The 23104-nt window shown below is 36.0% G+C and overlaps 2 protein-coding genes across 4 annotated transcripts in view; one reads left to right on the forward strand and one right to left on the reverse strand.

Moving 5' to 3' along the window:
* Window positions 1–245: 245 nt before the first annotated feature.
* On the forward strand, window positions 246–10709 carry LOC118765877. 3 transcript variants are annotated; one of them, XM_036508711.1, is made up of 3 exons: window positions 246–509; window positions 8028–8691; window positions 10309–10709. In XM_036508711.1, exons 2-3 carry the CDS (start codon window positions 8676–8678, stop codon window positions 10686–10688), a joined length of 396 nt encoding a protein of 131 aa, XP_036364604.1. In that variant the 5' UTR covers window positions 246–509; window positions 8028–8675; the 3' UTR covers window positions 10689–10709. The 3 variants fall into 3 exon arrangements, with proteins under 3 accessions (XP_036364604.1, XP_036364562.1, XP_036364522.1); XM_036508669.1 differs by lacking the exon at window positions 8028–8691; XM_036508629.1 differs by lacking the exons at window positions 246–509; window positions 8028–8691 and adding an exon at window positions 6047–6273.
* Window positions 10710–14298: 3589 nt separating this feature from the next.
* The window catches only part of LOC115217190 (two pore calcium channel protein 1-like), a 91793-nt gene continuing 82987 nt past the window's right edge, over window positions 14299–23104 (reverse strand). Inside the window, exons 24-26 of the mRNA XM_029786827.2 lie at window positions 23048–23100; window positions 19136–19213; window positions 14299–17743 (exon numbers count right to left, since the gene is read on the reverse strand). Of these exons, the coding sequence (XP_029642687.1) occupies window positions 17597–17743; window positions 19136–19213; window positions 23048–23100 (278 nt within the window). The 3' untranslated portion in view covers window positions 14299–17596. The remainder of the gene's footprint in view (window positions 17744–19135; window positions 19214–23047; window positions 23101–23104) is intronic.

The raw sequence follows: 23104 nt of genomic DNA on the forward strand, positions 1-23104 counted from the left end.
TCCTTGGTAAAGTACGCTGCTTTAGCTAACTAGTCTCAAAGTAACAGCCTCCTTTGCTTCCACCGATCACTGTAGCCTTAAAAAGGAGACTTTTCTTTCTTTTCTGACGAAGCTATTAAAATATCCATTTTTAAATCCATACTTCCTAGTGTACTTTACATGTCTTATATGAGAGAAGTTGTACTTTAGAGTATTAAGCACCGAAGCCTTCAGTGGTATTCGCGCGAAACAAAGTACCTTAGATTAAAGGCATGGATCTTGGGCGAACATAATCTGCAATCGATTCACATCACTGTATTAAGAAAAAATGAATATCCACTATTCATCATCAATATTACAAATGTTTATAGCAGTAGATAAATATGTTGCTAAGGAACGACTGCCAGTTTTCAAGTAGCAACAGGTTAGACCTGAAAACGAATGAGATAGCCGATCAGTGTTTATTTAGCCCTAGAGTTAATTTCGCTTAACCGGTTCAATTATCATTATGTCTGATGCTCCACCCGGAGGTAAGTACTTTCTAATTTGTTTGTTATGTCGTGTAATTGATTTTCTCTTTATCAAACAATAGATTATGCCTGTATTACTAACTCAGATATAATATTTTGTAAAAAAAAAATCATGTTGCAGATTTCTCTGAAAATAATTTCGTTTACTTTTTAACCAAATAAAATAACCTAAGTAATAATTTTCGATCCTAATTGGCGTGATGGGATCCAACCAGATAAATGTATTCAATTATTAAATACACTTTCTTAGAGATGTGGGTGTTTTAAATTAAGAAGTGATATGAATTTTACTAATATCGGGGCTGGATGATATGAAAACAAACGCTTGTTAACAAGTAAATCAGTAAGAGTGTCATGCAAATAGGATAAATATGCTTTTATTGCCCATTCCCTCTTTCATCTAATTGCTGTATATGGTGGGAATTTTGATTCGCGAGTCTGATCAAATTGAGAGGTTTGTTTACAAATGGATAATCGATTATTTTCTACTGTTATCGAGAATACGTTTGCAAAATAAACTAATTTTTCAGAACAACTAACTCAATGAAAATAAACGTATTGAAATAATTTTTATAGCGTTAGATATAATTCTTATGACTTTCGACACAAGTCTTATTGCAAACTTAGCGCGATTTATTGATTATGGTGGTGTGCCCTCAAAGTTAAAACTTTTTAGTTTCTCTTTCGTGGTGAAACAATTTAATCAAATAAACCTCTATCAGAGCCGTAATTATTATTGTGTGTGTATATATATATATATATATATATATATATATATACCCTTTTACTAGTTTGTCATTGGACTGTGGTCATGCTGGAGCACCACCTATTTATATATATATGTGTGTGTTTGCTCCTTCTCGAGCCGCGCCTGGCTCATAAGGGCCGGTTTCTGCACCTGGATGGAACGCCGGTCCAACGCAGGTGAGTTGCAAGAGCGAAAGTTGTGGCGAAAGAGTCAGCAGAAGTTCGCCATTACCTTCTGTGGGACCTGCGTGGAGCTTAGGTGTTTCGCTCATAAACACACACATCGCCCGGTCTGAAATTCGAACCCGCGAGTCCGCTGCTCTAACTACTAGGCCATGTGCCTCCACACACACACACACCGATTTCATTTTTCTCCAACAGCATGTATACTTTCGTTTTTATCATAGGAAGTTTTGTCTTGCTTGGAATTATGATGCGTGTTGTAGAAGAATTAAAGTTAGGTCTTTCATTGCAGAATTTTCTAAATCGAAAAAATAAACTAACCCGCTATTTTACTTCACAACGGAGTTTCATAAAATAGATGGGGAAAACAAGCAAAATCAGAAAGTGAAACTGATGTAAACTGATGCATTACCATACTTTTGTACTCCAATTTTCATTGAAAAGATTAATTGTGCTTTTGCAGTAAAGCCTAAAAGTGGATGGCCAAAATATTTTCTCCAACAAAAAAGATTTTTTGATTATTTTATTTGTAAACTCTTCTAGTGTTAAATGACAACAGAAAAATAGGAGTTTATCAGTATGTTTAGGCAACGTCAAATAGTGAATATATCTATGCCTTTTCTATTTTTTAAAGATCAAATATATTACTTAAATATTTTGCTAATAAAGTTCACCAATAAACAAAGTTATTCTGGTGAATTTTTCATTTCTTTGTATTGATGTTTGAGTTTATAAAACTTAAAGAAGAAACAATTATTTAAAGAATTTGCTTAAAACGCAAACAAAAATAAGCATATGATCGCTTAAAGTAAAAATACCGTAAAAACTAAATCTTCCGAAAGAAATATTAAGCATGACTCTTCAAGATTCTATTAAAGCAATATCAAGGTACTCAATTTAGCTTACGGGCACCTGCGATCAGTAATTTTTTCTAGTCAAAATAGTTTGTGTGTGTGCCTGTATGTGTTATAATCTCCCCACCCCTACCCATTAACTAAATCCTTGGTGGGTATTAATTCAGTATTAGGATCAAAATATTTATCTTCGCTGTAATGAAACGGTTTCAATTGGAAATCGAGAGTAAATTGTTGATTTAATTTACCAATAACTTGACAAATCCTGTTTGATCCTGTGCTAAATGTGTCCCTTCAGCATCGAACCAGTTAATCAACCATTCTTTCTACTTCACACGTTCAATACTATATGTGTACATACAACACTGGATTTTAAAATATATTTCATTTATTTAATAAAACTATGCTCCAAAGTTTCAGTAAACCGGGATATACTTAACATTCATTTTCTATATTGACAAAAGGTTTCAAATTTAGAATGGAAAAGTGAAATCGTGTAATGGATTTGGTTTTTCTTTGTGATTTGGATTTTTTTAAGCCCGAATAAAGAATAATAATAATATTCCTTAAATTACAAGTTATAACGTTCGTACTCTTCGAAAATTATTGGCAACATGAATGGCTGTGTGGCTGTGTGGCTGTGTGGTAAGTACATGGTTCTGGTTCAGTCCCACTGCGTGGCATCTTGGGCAAGTGTCTTCTGCTATAGCCTCGGGCCGACCAATGCCTTGTGAGTGGATTTGGTAGACGGAAACTGAAAGAAGCCTGTCGTATATATGTATATATATGTATGTATGTATATGTTTGTATGCTGGTGTGTTTACGTCCCCGTCACTTAGCGGTTCGGCAAAAGAGACCGATAGAATAAGTACTGGGCTTACAAAGAATAAGTCCCGGGGTCGATTTGCTCGACTAAAGGCGGTGCTCCAGCATGGCCGCAGTCAAATGACTGAAACAAGTAAAAGAGTATGAATGTAGTAAAAGTGACTTAAACTCATTAGCTCATCTCAAAGTTATCTCGTGCACTATAGTGCTCAACAATAAATGTTTAATTCCACTCAGTCCTGATCGTGAAAACGACTTTTGATCAAAGGCTTTACAGACGTTACCGTTCTTTTTTTTTTTTTTTCTTTGTCAGACATTGTGTTTTTCGGACTACACTCCCTAGACTCCACACTTGTTTTAGACAATAAGGTGTGACTTGAAGGAGATTTTGCCATCATTTTGAGTAGATTACGTGGCTATGTAGAAGATCCCTCGTTGGTTAGGTTCAACAGAATGCTTTGTATATATTGGATTGTCAGGTAAATTCGTTCGGTTTTATTCCATGAAGTCCTTATTTTTCATCAATGTTTTAACAAATCAGTCGATAAAAATATTCTCCTTCATTGTTCACGATTTCTTGTCAGCGAACAATGAAGGAGAATATTCTGACTGATTTGTTGAAAAATAATTATTAGAATAAATGTGAGGCAAAAAGCGAACGAATTTATCGAGCACACCTAGCTCAGAAGTGTTTCCAGCGTGGTCGGCCCATCTTTTTGAATATCAGACTACGTTGTCTTTTGCTTATATTTTTTATGAGAGAGTGTCATTTGAGGGAAACATTGGCATACGAAAACCCATTTGTAGCGAAGGGATATAGGTTAACTGAATCAAGCCTATTGCACATCCAAGGAGAATGAAAGGCAAAGTTGACTCCGGCAGAATGTCAGCACAGAATGTAAAGAGACGAATCTAACATCTGTTCTTTTTTTTTTTACAAGACTACTAACATATACATAATGAAGGAGGTGTCTGGTTCATTCAATTGATACCTGTTTATTATAGTTATTTTATAATTCCCGGAAAGATAAAATGTGAAGTTTGAATATCAAGCATAAAGGTAACAAAACATCAAATAATATTTTGTCCGGCGCTTTACCGATTCTGCGATTTGCTGCACTTTATGAGATTGAGTATTTATTTCTTTATTGCCCACAGGAGGCTAAACAAGGACAGACAAAGGGATTAAGTCGAATACATCGACCCTAGTGCGTAACTGGTACTTATTTAATCGATCCCGAAAGGATGAAAGGCAAAGTCGACCTCGGCGGAATTTGAACTCAGAACGTAACGGCAGAGGAAATACCTATTTCTTTACTACCCACAAGGGGCTAAACACAGAGAGGACAAACAAGGACAGACAAACGGATTAAGTCGATTATATCGACCCCAGGGCGTAACTGGTACTTATTTAATCGATCCCGAAAGGATGAAAGGCAAAGTCGACCTCGGCGGAATTTGAACTCAGAACGTGACAGCAGACGAAATACCGCTAAGCATGCCAGCTCGCCTCTCTCTTAATGTGATTAAGTATTAGTCATATTACATAACGTTGAACTGAATTACCCACTTTTAGCAATTCTGTTACCACGTTGGTAAAAATCTATATATATAAAACTCTAGTTGTGTGAGTGTCTGTCCCCTTCGATTTAGATTCCTAACTCCTCCCACATTTTGCGGTGCAGTTTAACCAAATTCGGGTATCTTATAGTCGTGATTCATATCGAGCCCGTCTGACTATTAGCGCGCGTCAACGATGAGTCTACGATTTTAAAAATAATTTAACATCATTTTTTATTCCATTTTAATGCATCGTGTGTCGATGGCGGCGGAGTTGGCGTCCACGCTCACAGCTGCACCTGTTTGCTTCTCCCCCTTCCCTCCCTCGTGAAGCTGTGGGGAAGGGAGTGTAAAGAAATCAACGTCGTAATGCGTTGTGAAGGAAACCAGCGTTCTTTTAGAACAACGACTTCATGGCTTGAAGACACCAAAACAAAAATGGCTAAGAAAGCCCGAATTTATAAGGGAAGTAACTCTCTAAAAATGCTTATATAGTTATTTCCCTTACAAACCCGAGCAACGCCGGGCGATATTGCTAGTGCTATATAAAGATAATTTGGCAAGACTTCCGCCCTTCCTCCCCCACAAAAAAAAAACACCCTTAATTTTTTTTTCTTTCGACATAAACACCTCTTTTCGGCTACGGGGAATACGAATCTGCAAAAAAAAAAAAAAAACTGGCAAAAATCGCCATTTCTAAATTACCACCCACCCCCATTTCCTTCATTTTAAACTTTTTCCACCATTTTTTTTTTTTGTTCAAAATATGCGGAAAAATACGGACATTATGATTCTGAAAATAATTTCCGAAACTCTTTGTTAAATTTAAAAAAAAAAAAATTTTTCTCTAAATATGCGGAAAAATACAGACATCATGATTCGGACAAAAATTTCAAAACATTTCTGTGCTTACGGTTAGAGTTTTAGGGTTAGGGTGTTAGGATTTTAGGGTTAGTGTTGTGGAAAAAAGTCAAAATTGAAGAGGTTGGAGGGGGTGATTTTCACAATACCGATTTTTGGCAAAAAAAATTACAAAAATAAACAAATTTCGTAGAAAATGGGGGGTGGGTCGGGGTCGGAAATCTTTCCGATAATTTAAATTAATTGTTACTAATTTCTTTATTTTAAAACTTTTTTCAGAAATTTTTTTTCAAAATATGTGGAAAAATACGGAGATCATGATTCTGAAAAAAATTCCAAAAATTTTTGTAGTTAGGGTTACGGTTAGGGAAAAAAGTGAAAAATGAAGAAAGTGAGGGGGACAAAAATTTCAAAATGCCGATTTTAGGCAATTTTCCGGAATCTCCGTATCCGAAAACGGGGTTTTTTTGCAAAAATAATAATAATAATAATAATTTGCGAGAAAAGAGTGAAGGCGGGCGGAAAGAAGTCTTTCTTTTTTTACTAATCAATAGAAAAGAACAACAGTATGAAATCTAACGGATAAACCGTTATTCATTAGGGTTTGGTTTAGAAGCAGCGTACGTTAATAAAATGGAAAGCAGATAATATTTGAATACTCAAACTTCTCGATAAAACGCGAAGAAAGGAAAAAATGCGCCGTCCTTCAGAAAATCCTAGTGAATCCGATATAGGTTAGTACTGCCAGGTATTTTAATTTTGAACAGTAGGGACAAAGACTAAATAAATAATCCTTTAAGATGCCTTTGATAGAATTAAAGACAAAAACACACTCAAATTTCTAGTCATGATTATTGTCTAATTTCCACGAAGATTACACTATCTATCAAAAATAAATAATAATAATAATAATAATGATCCTACGAACACCCCTGCAGATTTCGTTGCAGTTTTCGATTAATGTATAGATATTCTCTGGCCTGCAAAGATCATGAACACTGCCATTTCTTCTTTAAGTTTGGAGTTCTGAATTCAAATATTTTATAATTGAAGTCAGAACTCCAAACTTAACGGAATTTAACCACAATTTATTTATGTTTTTATGTACAATTTAATGGTTTCATAAATATTTAATTATGCCTAGTTTTAAATATGCCCTTAATTTAGGGCATTGGACAAAGTGTCAGTAGTCTTCAGTTAACGTTCTGAGTTCAAATTCCCATTGAGGTCAATTTTGCTCTCCTTCCGGAGTTGATAAAATAAATTATCGGTTAAGTACGACGGTTGATTTAATATTCCTAAAATACGTCTTATATATGAATGAAATTGTTTTCTAATTTTGGCATAAGGCCTACAGCTTTAAAGGAAAGAGATTAATCGATACCTTCGATCCTAGTGTTTGATTGGTACTTTATTTTATCGACCCCCGAAAGGATGTAAGACAGAGCTGACCCCGGCGGGTTTCTCAGAACATAAAGAACTGGATCGATCCGGCTAACGAATAATAATTATATGAGAATATATTTAATCAATAACTTTGAGTCCTACAAATTATATTTTGTTTCGCATACACTTTGAATAATAAAAAGTTGCTAAAATATATTTTAGCGGCGTAAAATCTTCAGTGTTAGCTTTCTTGAAACCCAGCATGTTATGTGTTATTTTATTTGGGAGTAATAACAATGGGCTTCAAATATAAAAATCTGACCGTAAACAAAAATTTGAAAGGTGAGATTGAAGATTTTAACACAACGAAATATGTTATCCCTAAAGTAATGCCATTTCAACAACAAAATAATAACTAAAAGAAATAGCTGATTCAGAATGAAACTCATAAGATATAATGGGAAGAAAAATTCATTTTATAGTAGTAACATGTTTAGCCTCAAAATCGAACAAACTATGATCAAAATCATTTTAGCAATGACCATCCTGTCTTCTATTTATTATTATTATATATTTTTTTCAAAAATATATCGCAGAACATATTCATTATGCATTTTCTTTATTGACACAGTAAGGTGTCTGAGATAAATTTCTTGCATTTCGAACAATTTCATAGGTGCTCTCTCATTGGCTTGAATTCATGAGCGAAAATAGCGCCTTTTATACACACACACACACACACACAACTATAATTTAGGTAAATTCTTAGTTACCATTTCTCGTGAAACGGGTGTAACAGAAAAAAATATTATGTTATATTCCTGCATTTAAATACTTTCCTGGGGTTTAATTAACTGCAGATCTAACTCCCTCCCTCACATGTTAGATCATGCAGATTTTTGCCAAACATTGTTCTTTATCATCTTTTGTTTCCTCTTATGAGTTTTGCTAAGTATATTTCATATTATTTATCTCCCCTGCTTGCTGTTTTTAGATTTTAAACACGTCGTGCATGGATAATCAATTGATCGAAGCTTTTCAACTTGCTATACACAGGGTGTTTGGACTAAATTTGACGATTTTTTAATGTCTTCTTTTTCAGGAACAGCTTTATGTATTGGTGAACAATCAATGGCATTGGGGAGTATAAAGATTAAAATTGGAGTTTTAGAAAAAGTTAGCTGACTGGAAGCTATCTGAACATTGGATAAGAGCTACCTGTATCATTATTATTTCACGCCAGGTATCAAAATGCTGACATAAGGGTTTCTGCTCTGTGAACAATGTAAAGGCTGTAATATGTGACATGGATAGCTGCAACAAAGTCTATGAAGCCGTGGCCAGCAAGAAGGAATGCAGCAGGTTTTCTGACTCATTATGCCACCCCACATCTTTGAATAGGGCCTTAGACTCATTTTAGACAGTTATGTGAAGCTGTTGGAGACTATGGTCAAACTCTGTTTGGAGAGGGTTTTTCCTGGAAGATGAGATGTGTAGCAGCAGGATTTGGCTCCCTACCATACCACCAGAGTCAGAAGTGGTTGTTGGAGAATTTCTATGACTTTACCAGTTCCAGTTTCTGGCTGCCTAATTCCCCCGATTGTAATCCCATGGATTAACTGTGTGAGGTGCTGTTGAGAAAGGCACCAATCACTCTACCTGCAACCCCAAGGTCAAGGTGGTGTTCGAAGATCTTCCCAGGGGCTGAGTGAGAAACACATGTACCAGGTTACAGAGCGATATTGAGGCCATGGTGGAAGCTGAAGGTAGTTAATTTAAGTGAACTGTTATTCCCCAGACATAATATAGTTGATATTTTAAAATTATTTAAAATATATTTATTTTTGTATGGTATATTGCGTTTTCTTTTCATTTTATGCAACCTGTCAAATTAGCCTGAACACCCAGTAACATTAATACAATTGTATTTAGTATGTAAAACATGATTCCCTGGGTTATTTTCCTTCAGCTTTTCTATTGTATTCACTACTCCACTCATTACTTTATGAATATTGCCATACTACATAAACCTCCCGTTCTCACTAACTGCCACCCAATATATCTTTTTTAACCTAATCGTGATCATTGCCAGTGCCATGCAAATGGTACCCATGAATCGTTGTGGTTACTGCCAGTGCTGTGTAACTGACACCCATGCATCTTAGTTGTGGTCGTTGGTGATGCCATGTAAAAAGCACCACCTGTAAATCATCATGGTTGTTGTCAGTGTCATGTAAATGACACCCATGTCAGTGGCACATAAAAGCACCATTCCTGGAGTGGTTGGCATTAGGAAGGGCATCCAGCTGTAGGAACCATGCCAAATCAGATTGGAACCTGGTGCAGCTCTCCAGCTCATCAGTTCCAGTCAAACCATCTAACCTATACCAGCATGGACAGCAAACGTTAAATAATGATGCTGGAGCTAACCAATCTCAACACTATAGTCACTCCTTAATCTAATATACTAAGTAGAGGTAAGAAGTCTTTTAGTAACCCTCAGATGGGAGGGTCAGAATGGTTACAACAGAATAAACTCTGCTAAAGGCTTTTAAGAGCCAAGCAGTGGTATTATACTGGTAAAATATTTAGTGTACCACCCTATAAAACAAATATTGTCTATCTGACAAGCTTTGACACAGTTCTATCTACCAAATTTCTAAAACAACATTAACTTCAGACACAATTCCAGTGAGGTCATTTGTATGTTCACCTACTTAAAGTTACATGAAGATCTTCATACTCAATATGACTATAAACATAGGCAAAATCTCATTTAACTATGCTAAAGGAAAACAAAGAATTAATCATTTATACCTGCAACCTATACTAACAAAACACAGTTAGAGAATATGAGTGGCTCAATATTAATTTGTTAATTGACTTTCTAGTTGTTTATTCAGCCAACTTTGTGTGTGTGTTTCAAGTACATCTGGACATAAAAGGACATAAGTTGGCCATGGACTTAATATAACAAGGACTGGTGAATCTCACAAGAGTTTGCGCTCTTTATTATAGGAATCAGCAAACTAATTATTTACTGATGACTGCCGAACAGATAATGATAACCTACTCTACTGAATAGGATAACGTTAAATGAAGAGACACTCAACAAGATTGAAACACAAAGGTGTCTCAAAATCCCCATACACTGGTGAACTGCATATTTTACAAACACACATTGTCTAAAGAGAGGTGTTCTCTGATGATGGAAATCAACAGCAATCAGATATCCATGTTTAAGTCTGCCAAAATATATTAAGAATGAATAATAAGAACATTTAGCTAAAATGAGATAGATAGTATTGGAGTAAGTATTCATGGACACATTGAAAAGGATGTTAATTACTAACAATTTGGCTTTTTTCTTCTATATTTTGCAGAAATACCTACTATTGACAGAGCTTATATTGTAAGTGAAAAAAGCTTATCACTGATAGCAAAACACATTAAAAGCGGTTTGACTGTAATTCGCTTAGGAATGATGTTAAATATTCCCAACACAGTTATTTTACGTTATCTGATGAGTATATGTGGAAAGTATGGTTTAAGAGATGCAACTGAAAAAGAAGTTCATCAATTGGGAAAAAACTTACTTATTTATTGGCTCCGTATGAAAGAACACAGCAAACATAAAGAGAAAGCATCTCTTCTTACAACAGCACTGGTTGAATGCAGCCTTGAAGGAATTGCAAATATTGTCTTAGAGAACTACAATAACCAAACAGAAATAACTGATGACCAGTTTTTAAGGTATCAATAAATATTCAGTGTTCACTTACAATAGTAGATTGCTTTTAATTATTTTACAGTTCTTAAAAATTAAGCCATTTTGGTTTGTAATTTTCCATTCTTTTATATTCTGTAAATATAAAAATTTTAACATTCTAATAATTGGTCACCCTTCATTCACTATGCTACAATACCATATAGTTTATGATACTTGGGGTAATTATGCACCCAGTTGACCCAGTCTGTTTCTCTCCTGTATAGCACTTATGAAAGCATTTATTTTGTTGCACTCAGAGGAAGTAAAAATGGCAAGTCAAGCTGTTGTAAACAGAGTCTACTGAGACAGTTACTATAAGGTATTTTTGTTCAATATAATTTTCATTGCCTAGGGTGAAAAGGTTTATATCAGTCTGTGAAAATTCACTTGGATCTGAAAAGTCCTTTCTACTACAGACATAAGGCCTGAAATTTGATGGGAGAGAGTTAGTAGTCGATTACAACAACCACAGTGCTTTTCACTAGTACTTATTTTATCAACCATGAATGGGTGAAAAGCAAAGTCAACCTTTACAGAATTTGAACTCAGAAAATAAAGATGGATAAAATACCCATAAGAATTTTGTTCAATTCTTTTTTACTCTAGGCACAAGGCCCGAAAATTTTGGGGAGGGGAGCCAGTCGCCTAGATCAGCCACAGTACACAACTGGTACTTAATTTATCGACCCCAAAAGGATGACAGGCAAAGTCAACCTTGGCAGAATTTGAACTCAGACAGACAAAATACTGCTAAGCATTTTACCCGGCATGCTAACAATTTTGCCAGCTCACTGCCTTAAAGTGATTGTAAAATGAAATGGCATAGAAGTTGAAAGCCAATGAGTAATATGTTGTTTAGCTTTAGATTGGTCCTGATCAAGCAGATCTTTGATTAAAGACATTCTAGCTGTGACCAGCCCATCTTTACTTTACATGCAGGGAACCTAGGACCACATTATCAATAATTCCCTTTTGTAAGCTAGTAGGCTGTTATTTAAAAGAGATTTTACAGCTGTTTCTGATAGGACAAGTGAACACAGACATTCCTTCATTGGCTTGAGATGCAGTGTTGAAATATTTAAGAAGAGAATTTAACAGCAATAGTACCTGGAATGAAGAATTTTGTGAAATGTTTAGTTTAAGAATTAAGAAATATTGAGAGACAGTAAAACAGATATAATGAATAGGTTAGATTGGAGAATGGATGAAGCAAGACCTAAAGTGAATATGTAATGGGAATTCTTTCTATTTTGTTGATAATTAGATTTAGGTTATTTGAAATAGAATCAAATTCTGACAACAGGAAAAGAATTTGCCATTTTATAAATTACTAACATTTCAGTTTAAGTGTAATATGCCTTAAGGGGTCAGAAATACATATGTTAATTACATTAATCACATATACACAACATACATACACACACACATATTTGTAAATAAGGGAAACATGTAGGTCTATGTAAAGCTGTATATATATATATATATATATAAAAAAAGAATTAAAGGTAATGTTATACAACTTCGTTAAAATCCTTATTACTATTATCTATATATATAAAGATGAGAATGTGTGTGTGTTTGAATAGGTTCTATAAGATTTGGATTTTGGAATCTGGGCATAAAGATGAGTAGTATGGGATAAATGTGTCATGGTTAGGATTTTAATTTAGGGTGTGTAAAGAGAGAAAGAACCCTCATTAAAATTCTTCATCTGCAATTTTGATGAAATTCGAATCATAAGTATTCCAGTTCATTAAAGAAAATATAAAAGAAAAGTCTATGTGACATGAGCAACGCCAGGTATCTCTGCTAGTTGTTTATATAACTTTGAGATTCAGTCTCAACTCATGGCTTGCCACTTCATCCTATGTGGATATCCCCTCACCATTATCCACACTGCCCTTGCCCAAGCACGATCTGCTCTTTCTCCTCACATCCACCCCACTCTTACCCGTTTCCTTTCACCTACCATCCCTCCAGTACACCATTCTCTGAACTTTCCAGTGATTCCAGTCTGAGCTCTCCACCTTGTACATCTTCCTTAACCTACACTTTCCCTCCAAACAAGCCCATAACCTGCATGACCTGGTCCGCAGTTTCTTCCTACCCCTGCCTCTCAGCCTGACTCCTTCCCCATGCTGTCACACCTGCCCCTACCTCTCCAACACCACCATCCTCACTGGCACTTATCACGTCACTGACTTCTTTACCTGCACCTCTAGTAATGTTATTTACTGCATCTCCTGCTCTCTGTCCTTCCCTGTACATTGGTCAAACAGGATGCTGCTTGGCTGACTGGTTCACGGAACACTTCCGGGACATCAGATTCGGCAATAATGCCCTGGTCTCATTCCACTTCCACTCTACCAGTCATTCACTACAACATCTGTCTGTGTTTGGACTGTATCTGGAGAGACGCCACCCAGACTGCCACCTTTGCTGTGAACAAGAATTAATCTTCCCTCTTAATTCCTTTGTGCCATATGGGTTCAACTTACTACTTTCTCTTTATCTGACACCAACCCCACGGATTCCCACACACCCGCATACCGTCTGCCTCAGTACCCTCACCACACACATACCACTATACAAACACCCATACACTGTTCAATTCATTACACACTTCACACTCCATTACACATACACCCACAAACACTAGCACCGAACACATCTCAGCACCCACACACAATCTTCAATAGTATCACCTACCACTATACAAGCAGCCACACATTGTTTAACCTGGTACACACACAAGCACATAATACCTGAACACAGACAATATATCACACACATGCAACACACCTAGACAAAGATAACTTTTTCCCACAAACATACACTATACACATGCACACTATTTGGCCAGACACACACACACATATACACTCACACACACACACACTTGCCCACACATACATACTCACTTGTCCCCATCCACACATGCTTGCACACCTTAGTTTGTTGGGGAACCTGTCAGGCAGCACTGGCAACAACCACGCTCAAATAGTGCTTTTAATGTGCCACTGGCATGGATGCCAATCAGGCAGTACTGTCATTGGCCACGACAATGATTTCACTTACCTCAACAGGTCTTCGCAAGCACAGTTTATTGCCCAATGATTGAAGGGTACTCTTAAATGGGCTGGTTATGCTGCACTGACATAGGCCACGGTTATGGTCTCACTTGACTTGCCGGGTCTTCTCAAGCACAGTATATCTCCAAAGGTCTTGGTCACTTGTCATTGTCTCAGTGAGGCCCAATGTTCGAAGGCTGTGCTTCACCACCTCATCCCAAGTCTTCCTGGGTCTACCGCTTCCACAGGTTCCCTCATAGTGGATAACTCTCTAATAATTTATGTATAAATTTGTATTTTCTCCGTAGTTTTTTGTGCTAAGCCACTTGGTGTTAAATTAATGGTATTATTAAATTAATATCGATTTTTCACCCTCATTTATAATTTTATATTTATATATATATATATATATATACACACACACATTTATACATAATATGTATATATTTACACACACATTTAAACATGCATAATCTTAACAAATGAAAAACATCTTTATACTTTTAGCTTACACAATTACATTTTGAAAATGATTAATATCTTCAAATTCATAAATTCTTTATTAGCAATTGAATTATTTACAGTATTTGCTCTTTAAATTCTAAACATAAATATAAAAATATCTTTGGTCACAGAATTCAGAATACATGTACATCATATAAATATATATATTATATAAATTCATTTTCTCATCAAAGGTAGAGGGTAACTTTACAAGATATCTGAGAACTAAATGAAAGTTCACTTTGGAAACAAACATATCTACAGAATTGTTTTCTTTGTGTATTCATGCTTTAAGGATAAATCTTTTAAAATGGCACACAAGAAAGGGAATATTTGACTACTGAAGAAATAAAAACCCATTAAGAATTTGGGATTTCAGATTTTCACGTTATTGTTTCTAATTCTCTATTACACTCTAATCTTTCATCATCTGACACCAGATCACCTCCTCCAATGCCCCCTCTGTTGTGGCAAGATACCTGTTTCTACCTCTCTGTTTCTGTCACACTCTGACCTTTCATCCTCTGACACAAGTTCCCTTCAAATGCCCCTGCCCCTCTCAAAATTCCTTGTCTTGCAAGTTACTTGGTGATCCTGCTAGTGTTGATGCCACATAAAAAGCATATAGTCCACATTGTAAAATGGTATTTGGAAGGGCATCCAGCTGTAGAAATCCTGCCAAAATTAACCTCATCTGTGTTAGAGCTACGTAAAAAGCACTGAGTCCACTCTGCAGAGCAGTTGGTGTTAGGAAGGGCATCCAGCCATAAAAACCCTGCCGAAACAGACACAGTAGCCTGGGTTAGTCTTCTACCTGTCAATTATTCTATCCATGTATGCATGGAAAACAGACATATGATGATGATGTTTCTATGAGTTATAGTTTTGTGATTTGAATGAGTAAATAGGTTACATGATTTGTAGTTTCCACAAAAAGATATGAAAGTAGTTTGATCCAAAGAGACAAGTGTAGAGAAGTGTTTTGTAAATAAAAACTATCATTAAATCTAAATCAACTGAGAGTAATGATTTTCATTTTAAATTATGTCAAATATTAGGAGGAACAGGCCCATTGACAGGACTCAAACCATATACCTTTTGTTTGCCTGTTGAGTGCATTCCTGATTATACAACAGTGCCTGTTATTATTGTAGCAATGATATATATATATATATGACAGAAGCAGTGAGCAAAGGTTAGGGAAAGTCAGTAAGAGGTTAACTGAATTCATCAAAGAAACCAGTAACAGGCAGAAATTATCATCAGACCAGAGTATATTTTCTTTGAAAAGGAACCAATGTTTTCTTGAAGCCAGCTTGATCATATTGAATAATAGCATTAAAACCAGAATTTGAGAAAAGTGATGGTCTGCATTGGCAACAGTTGATACACAAAGGAGTCTGATAAGCTCAGCTGCCATAAGGAGTGAAGATTCTAATACACAGGCCCTTGCCCTTTTTCTATGAAGCAACAGGCAAGGAAAAAGTGTTTGCTGCTCACAGTAACTGAGCTGATCAAACTCACATATTGAATTATGCATGATATTCTAAAAATCATTACAGAATACTTTCAACCTCTGTAAAGTAATTCAATTGAAAATGGTAGTATTTTGTAGTCTTAACACATAAGCTGATTCTTATACCAGTATATAATGTATGTTAGTTTAATGGAAGACATTTGAATTTGATGATAAAAATAATAGTCAAAATAGTTGATTAATCAATCAATAAGATTACTATAAAACAAAAACAATACCTATGTATTTACCAAATGAGGTAAACAAACTTAACTCCTATGATCTAGCAGACAACAAAGAATCCATTTGTAGCTAAAGGTTTCCTTAAAGGTCTTTTCAAACCATATTCTTAAGTCTAAATTATTGGTCGCCAGTATTAACATTATTTCTGATTAATACAATATTGACAAAGGTAAATAGTAAACTAAACCAAGAAATACAGCTCTCCATGTTTAATGTCTGATATACCTCTTTTATCTAAACACTGTTGCATATTGAGTCAGCAACACCACAGTGTCAAAAGCTCATGAAAATAAAATTAAGTATATGGTGTATGCAGTGGAAATGAAAGATGAATAATGAAAGACAAAGTTTACTGGTTCATAGAATAAGATTATTTCAATATGATCTAATGGATATAGAATTTAAAACCCATAATCAGATCACACGGTAGAAAGCAGCTCACAACTAGAAACATTGGATTCACTAGAGCAAACAGTGTATGATGTAGCTTTGACATACAGATAATGTTTGATGGTAACTAAAGAAGAAGGCTTCAATACACATAATATCACCAACAGAAGTATAGAGAACTGAAGAAATATGATGATACAAATCTATCTAATCCATGCCAGCATGGAAAAAATAAAGATGTAATTGTATGATGTTTATTAGAATTGAAAATTTGTAGAATACATGTGTGGTTTTTCTCTTTTGTGCAAACAAAATACTATTCAGACATTTTCCCCTTCAACATTGCACAAGGGAGAGTCTCCATAGAAGTGTGTGGTGAAATAAGGAAACAATTTTTCACTGACTTAAAGAGAGAAGAGCTATAGATGACTATGTATTCATCAAAGGTTATTTGCCATATGACATATCACATAGGTAGTGGGGTGTGATCATTTCATAATCATTATTGTGTGTCAGTGTGTACATATATGTATATGAGAGAGAACATAAATCACATATGCATATGTAATATTTATACACATGCAATTATACATGTTATTCCAGTGAAAAGGTTCTTCCCAAGCCATAGGCTCAAGGTTGGTTTCTCATATTCTGTAGCATATATATATCCCCCACTGGTCCATCACAGGATTACTCATTTTTGCCGGCTGTGTGAACTAGAGCAACATGTAATGAACTGTTTTGCTCAAGCTTCCTAGTCCTGGAATCAAAACCACAATCTTACAATCATGAGTACAACACCCTAACTACTAAGCCACACATTTCCATATTGAATGTCTTTCCTAATGCTGAATATTAATTAGGCTATATTTTGCCTATAATGCAACAGTTTTAAGATTTTGTTTCACTATTACAATTACACAGCCATTTTGAGATGGTGGACTGTTTGGACAAATTCAGAAATATATTAATAAAGAAAGGATCTCAATTGACCCTTAAAACGAGTTATTCACTGTTGTTGTTAAACGTTGTCTCTAAACATTGGACATTTTACTTCTGATGATGAAATAAACAACAGTTATGGGGTAATGCAATGGTGAAAGATGTTATTCATTACTGAGGAGGATAAAAAAAATACAAGAGTGAAGAACAATACAATACAAAAGATGTTTGGTCAGTTATAAAGTGAGGGTTAGATGTCTGGTGTCTGAGTCATTAACAGAAAAATCTTCCAAGTTGGCAGAGTTGTCTCGGTTTCTTTGCTGAAGATTCTTCATATAATTTATAGCATGCATATGTTCTTGCACTTCTTCTTCAAGCCAAACCTGTCAAGAAAAGTAAAAACAAGTATTTAATGAATATTCTTATGTATTGTATATGCATGTTTTATTCTTTGTCACGGATAGGAGTTTAATAATATAGATTATTAAATTCTTCATGATTTGCATCTTGCAAACCGCTTTCAATTTTTAAATCTAGATTCATCATCATCATCATATTAATGCCCACTTTTCTGTGCTTGAATGGGTCAGACAGAATTTATTGAAGCAGATTTTTCATGGACATATGCCCTTCCTGGCATCAACCTATACCTATTTCCAAGTAAGTTAATATTTCCTCATGGAGAGACAGGTTTTCACACAATATTAGAAATGAACGACATTCATTTACAACAATCATGTAATGTCAAGACAAGGAGATGCAAATATATTCACACTCACAAACATTCCCAAAACCCTACACAACAAATTGAAACCCAAAACCATGTGGTTAGGAAGCAAACTTCTTAACCAGACACCCATGTCTGTTGGCCTTTTTTTTTTCACTTACATTATTAACGTTTTGAGAAAAGCATGAATATCACACAATCTCATTTATCTTAACAGTAACTTTAAACCCTTGTGACTAAGTAAGATGGCAATTTGGCTTATGTTCCAAGCTACTCACAATATTTGTTCTATTTTATTGCAAAAGTAAAAGTTAAAAAAACCTCAACAGCTTTACTGGAATATACTGATAAAAGCGTAATAAAAGTATATTTGGCATGGTTACATTCATAACAATAATCACTGGTAACATTTCTAAAACAGACATGAGGTCATACGTAACCATAAATAATAGTAATGATCATGATGATGATTTCAAATTTTGGCACAAAGCCAGTAATTTAAGGACATGAGGTGAGTCAATTACATTGATCCTAGTGCTCAAGTGGTACTTATCAACTCTGAAAGGATGAAAGACAGTCAATCCCAGTGGTAGTGAAACTCAGAAATGCCACCAAGCATTTTCCTCAGCATGCTAACAATTCTGCTGGACCGCCATCTTTAATAATAATAATGATGATGATAATGGAGAGTGTCTGTCATCCCAGTAGTTATTTTCTCGATTTAGTGGCATGAGACAATAGGTGTGATTTTTTTCCACGTTTCACCGAGAAGGCTTATCAATGTTTTATCCATTTGCATACTTGCCTTTTTCAATTAATTTTTTAATAAACTTTCCGTTATTTTTAAAGACTTTTCATTTTTCTAAAAAGGTCACAGTTTGAGAACGGACCTGAATGAAATCGGGTCAAAAACTAGTAATAATAATTATAATAATAATAATGAATTAAGTCAATATACAAAATAATACTGATATTTTACAAAGAAAGTATAGAAAGTAGGCAATTTATGAAAAAATTACTTTATATAATAAATGGAAATTCTTCATACCGTGACTTCATCTTGGTACATTTGCAGACTGAAATCTTCTCGGTTTTTATGCCGTTCACCTTGATAAATCACTTTGGTCTAAGAAAAAAAAATAAAGTATCAAAATAGTAACAACCAATTGTTATATATATATATATATATATATATATATATATATATATATACATACACACTCACACATTTGCAGACACCTAAATCACACAGGAATATGATTGCAGAAATAAATAACAGACTAAACAACAAAAAGACACCAAAATAAATCATTTTCCCATTATTATTATTTTAACAAGTTATTTTCTATGCCAAAGCAAGCAATCAGTGCTAAGAATCAGCTTTTAATATTTTTATGTTTGATTTGATTTTATATTGGTAATGGTGAACCATAATATTATTGATTATAGATTAGCACTGACTGCATTTTTGAAGGCAAGAGTGACAAGAGAGTGTCTGAAAGACAGGGCAAAAGATTTTATTCTCACAAAGTACTTCATTCAAAGATCACCATGCTTTTACCAATACTCTTTTACTTGTTTCGGTCATTTGACTGTGGCCATGCTGGAGCACCGCCTTTAGTTGAGCAAATCGACCCCAGGACTTATTCTTTGGAAGCCTAGTACTTATTCTATCGGTCTCTTTTGCCGAACTGCTAAGTTACGGGGATGTAAACACACTAGCATCAGTTGTCAAGCGATGTTGGGGGGGACTAACACAGACACACACACACATATATATACATGTACATATATATGACAGGCTTCTTTCAGTTTCCATCTACCAAATCTATTCGCAAGGCTTTGGTCAGCCCGAGGCTATAGTAGAAGACACTTGCCCAAGGTGGAACGCAGTGGGACTGAACCCAGAACCATGTGGGCGGTAAGCAAGCTACTTATCACACAGCCACTCCTGTGCCAATATTTACATTCTTTGACAATAATTAGATACATGTATATACATGCACACAAACACACACAATAAGCTTCTACACATTTTTAGTCTATCAAATACCATTTACAAGATATTGGTCAACTCAAGTCTATGATAGAAAAACATTTGCTCAATGTGATACTTAGTGGGATTGAACCCAGAACCATGTGGTTGTAAAGCAAATTTCATAACCACATAGCCATGTCTGCACCATTTCTAAGAAACCTCTTTAATTCATTCAGCTCAATAAAAAAAAACTCTTGAGTATCAAGCTAACAAGGGAGTCTGGGAGCAGTAGCTTCACTTTTTACAAATAGCAGCCAAATCTCACTCAAATCAAACCTACTCTATCATCTTAGAAGAGGACACGTTAGTAAATGTAGTAATGGGTACACTATGCGTAGAAAAAAAAACAGGATTGTTATGACTGGAATACCTTTCACCATAGGTCTGTTTTATCAGAGCTAAACAACAGCAACTTCTATATGTCAAAACATATTATATATCTTCATTTACTTTAGACCTTCAAACCTAATTTTAAAAAAAAAATCATTACTGTTCTTAATTCATGTTCTGAATTAAAGTTTAGCTAATAAATTTTGACTCATTAACTATTTAGTGCAAAAGCTTGCAATTTTATATTTTGTGGAAAGTGGATTAACAGAATCATTAGAGTGTTGGACAAAATAACATGTGATTTGCTTTGGCATTTAGGTTCTGAGTTCTAAAACTGCCGTGGTCAGCTTTGCCTTTCATCCTCCCACTTGATAAAGTACCAGCTAAGTACTGGAGAAAGTCAATGAAGTCAACTAACCTCCTAGCCTCAAAATTGTTGGCCCTGTACCTAAATTAGAAATTGTTCTGAGTTCAAATCCTGTCATGGTCAAGTTTACCTTGCATCCTACTAGGGTCCATAAAATAAAGTCCAGTCAATAGCTGGGATTAATATAACCAACCAGTCTTCCCCATGGCCCTGCTCGATCTGTAGAAAAGGTGTAGGTAGAAACTCTATAAGATGCACCAAGTGTAAGCTATGGACACATAAGAGATGCAGCAATGTCAAAGGAAGGCTAACTAGGAAGATGGTTTTTGTATGTGGCAGATGCTCAGGAACAATAAACACTGAAAATGCTCTGAGACCAACTTCCGTCACTTTCCAGGGAGAAAAACTAGAAATAGTTGATAGTTTCCGTTACCTAGGTGACCAAGTCAGCAGCGGGGGTGGGTGTGCTGAAAGTGTAACTGCTAGAGTAAGAATAGCTTGGGCAAAGTTCAGAGAGCTCTTACCTCTGCTGGTGACAAAAGGCCTCTCGCACAGAGTGAAAGGCAGACTGTATGATGCGTGTGTACGAACAGCCATGCTACATGGCAGTGAAACATGGGCCGTGACTGCTGAGGATATGCGTAAGCTCGCTAGAAATGAAGCCAGTATGCTCCGATGGATGTGTAATGCCGGTACTCACACTCGGCAGAGTGTAAGTACCTTGAGAGAAAAGCTGGACCTAAGAAGCATCAGTTGTGGTGTGCAAGAGAGACGTTTGCGCTGGTATGGTCATGTGGCGAGAATGGATGAAGATAGTTGTGTGAAAAAGTGCCACACCCTAGCGGTTGAGGGAACCTGTGGAAGAGGCAGACCCAGGAAAACCTGGGACGAGGTGGTGAAGCACGACCTTCGAACTTTAGGTCTCACTGAGGAAATGACTAGAGACCGAGACCTCTGGAAGTGTGCTGTGCGCGAGAAGACCCGGCAGGACAAGTGAGTCCACAACCCGTGGCCTTCTACATGGGATGGAGCCAGCCTACGTATGCATACCTTCCCTTCTTGGGACACAAAACTCTACTTGTGAAGACGTGTTGAGGCAAGTGAGGATCAGAATCGAAATCGATCAATGGAAATTGCGGATGTGCTACCAGTGCCGGTGGCATGTCGAAACTCTGCTTGTGAAGACCCATTGAGGCAAGTGAGGATCAGAATCGAAATCGATCAATGGAAATCGATCAATGGAAATTGCAGATGTGTTACCAGTGCCGGTGGCATGTAAGAGAACTTTCCGTTTCGCGACCGTTGCCAGCACCGCCCCGTTTCGTGTCCGTTGCCAGCCTCGCCTGGCCCTCGTGCCGGTGGCACATAAAAAGCACCATCCGTTCGTGGCCGTTTGCCAGCTCTGTCTGGCACCAGTGCGGGTGGCACGTAAAAAGCACCCACTACACTCACGGAGTGGTTGGCGTTAGGAAAGGCATCCAGCCGTAGAAACACTGCCAGATTTGACTGGGCCTGATGAAGCCTTCTGGCTTCACAGACCCCAGTAGAACCGTCCAACCCATGCTAGCATGGAAAACGGACGCTAAATGATGATGATGATGATGATGATGAATGCTAGAAACAATAATTAAGAGTGGTAGATTAGCAAAGGCTATAGAGTATTGGACAGTATTTTTCCTGATTTTTCTGGCATATATATATTCCTCCATGGAACAACACGAAACAAAGTGTTTCACACAAGAACACAACACAGTGCCCTGTCCAGGAATCAAAACCACAATCTTTCCATAAGTCCAACACCTTAACCACTAAGCCATGCACCTCTACTTTTGAACAAAATGCTCTGCAGTATTTCTTCTACTTTTTACAATTCAAGTTCAAATCCTGATAGTGTCAGCTTTGCTTTCATCAAGCACTGCAGTTAATGGAATCAAGTAACCCATTTACCTAAATTACAGACCTTTTGACTATTAGAAACAGTTATTGAGCTGGCTAAAATGTGACTATGACAGAATAAAAGGCTTGCCACATTTCTTCCGGCTCTTTGCATTCTGAGTTCAAATCTTGCCAAGATTACTGGGATTCATGTAATTATCTAACCCCCTCCCAACAAAATTTATGGCAGTGTGCCTAAATTATTATTACTATCCCCTTCAAAGTACTTACATTAGTGTTTGACTGGTCACCTAAATATAAAGGAGTTAGTGGCATAGCTTCTTGCTCACACATTTGTAATTCCTCTGTGATAAAGGTATGTCAATTTGCTGAATGCTTTCATCTGC

The sequence above is a fragment of the Octopus sinensis genome, linkage group LG1 (genome assembly GCF_006345805.1).
Source record: "Octopus sinensis linkage group LG1, ASM634580v1, whole genome shotgun sequence".
NCBI classification, from domain to species: domain Eukaryota; kingdom Metazoa; phylum Mollusca; class Cephalopoda; order Octopoda; family Octopodidae; genus Octopus; species Octopus sinensis.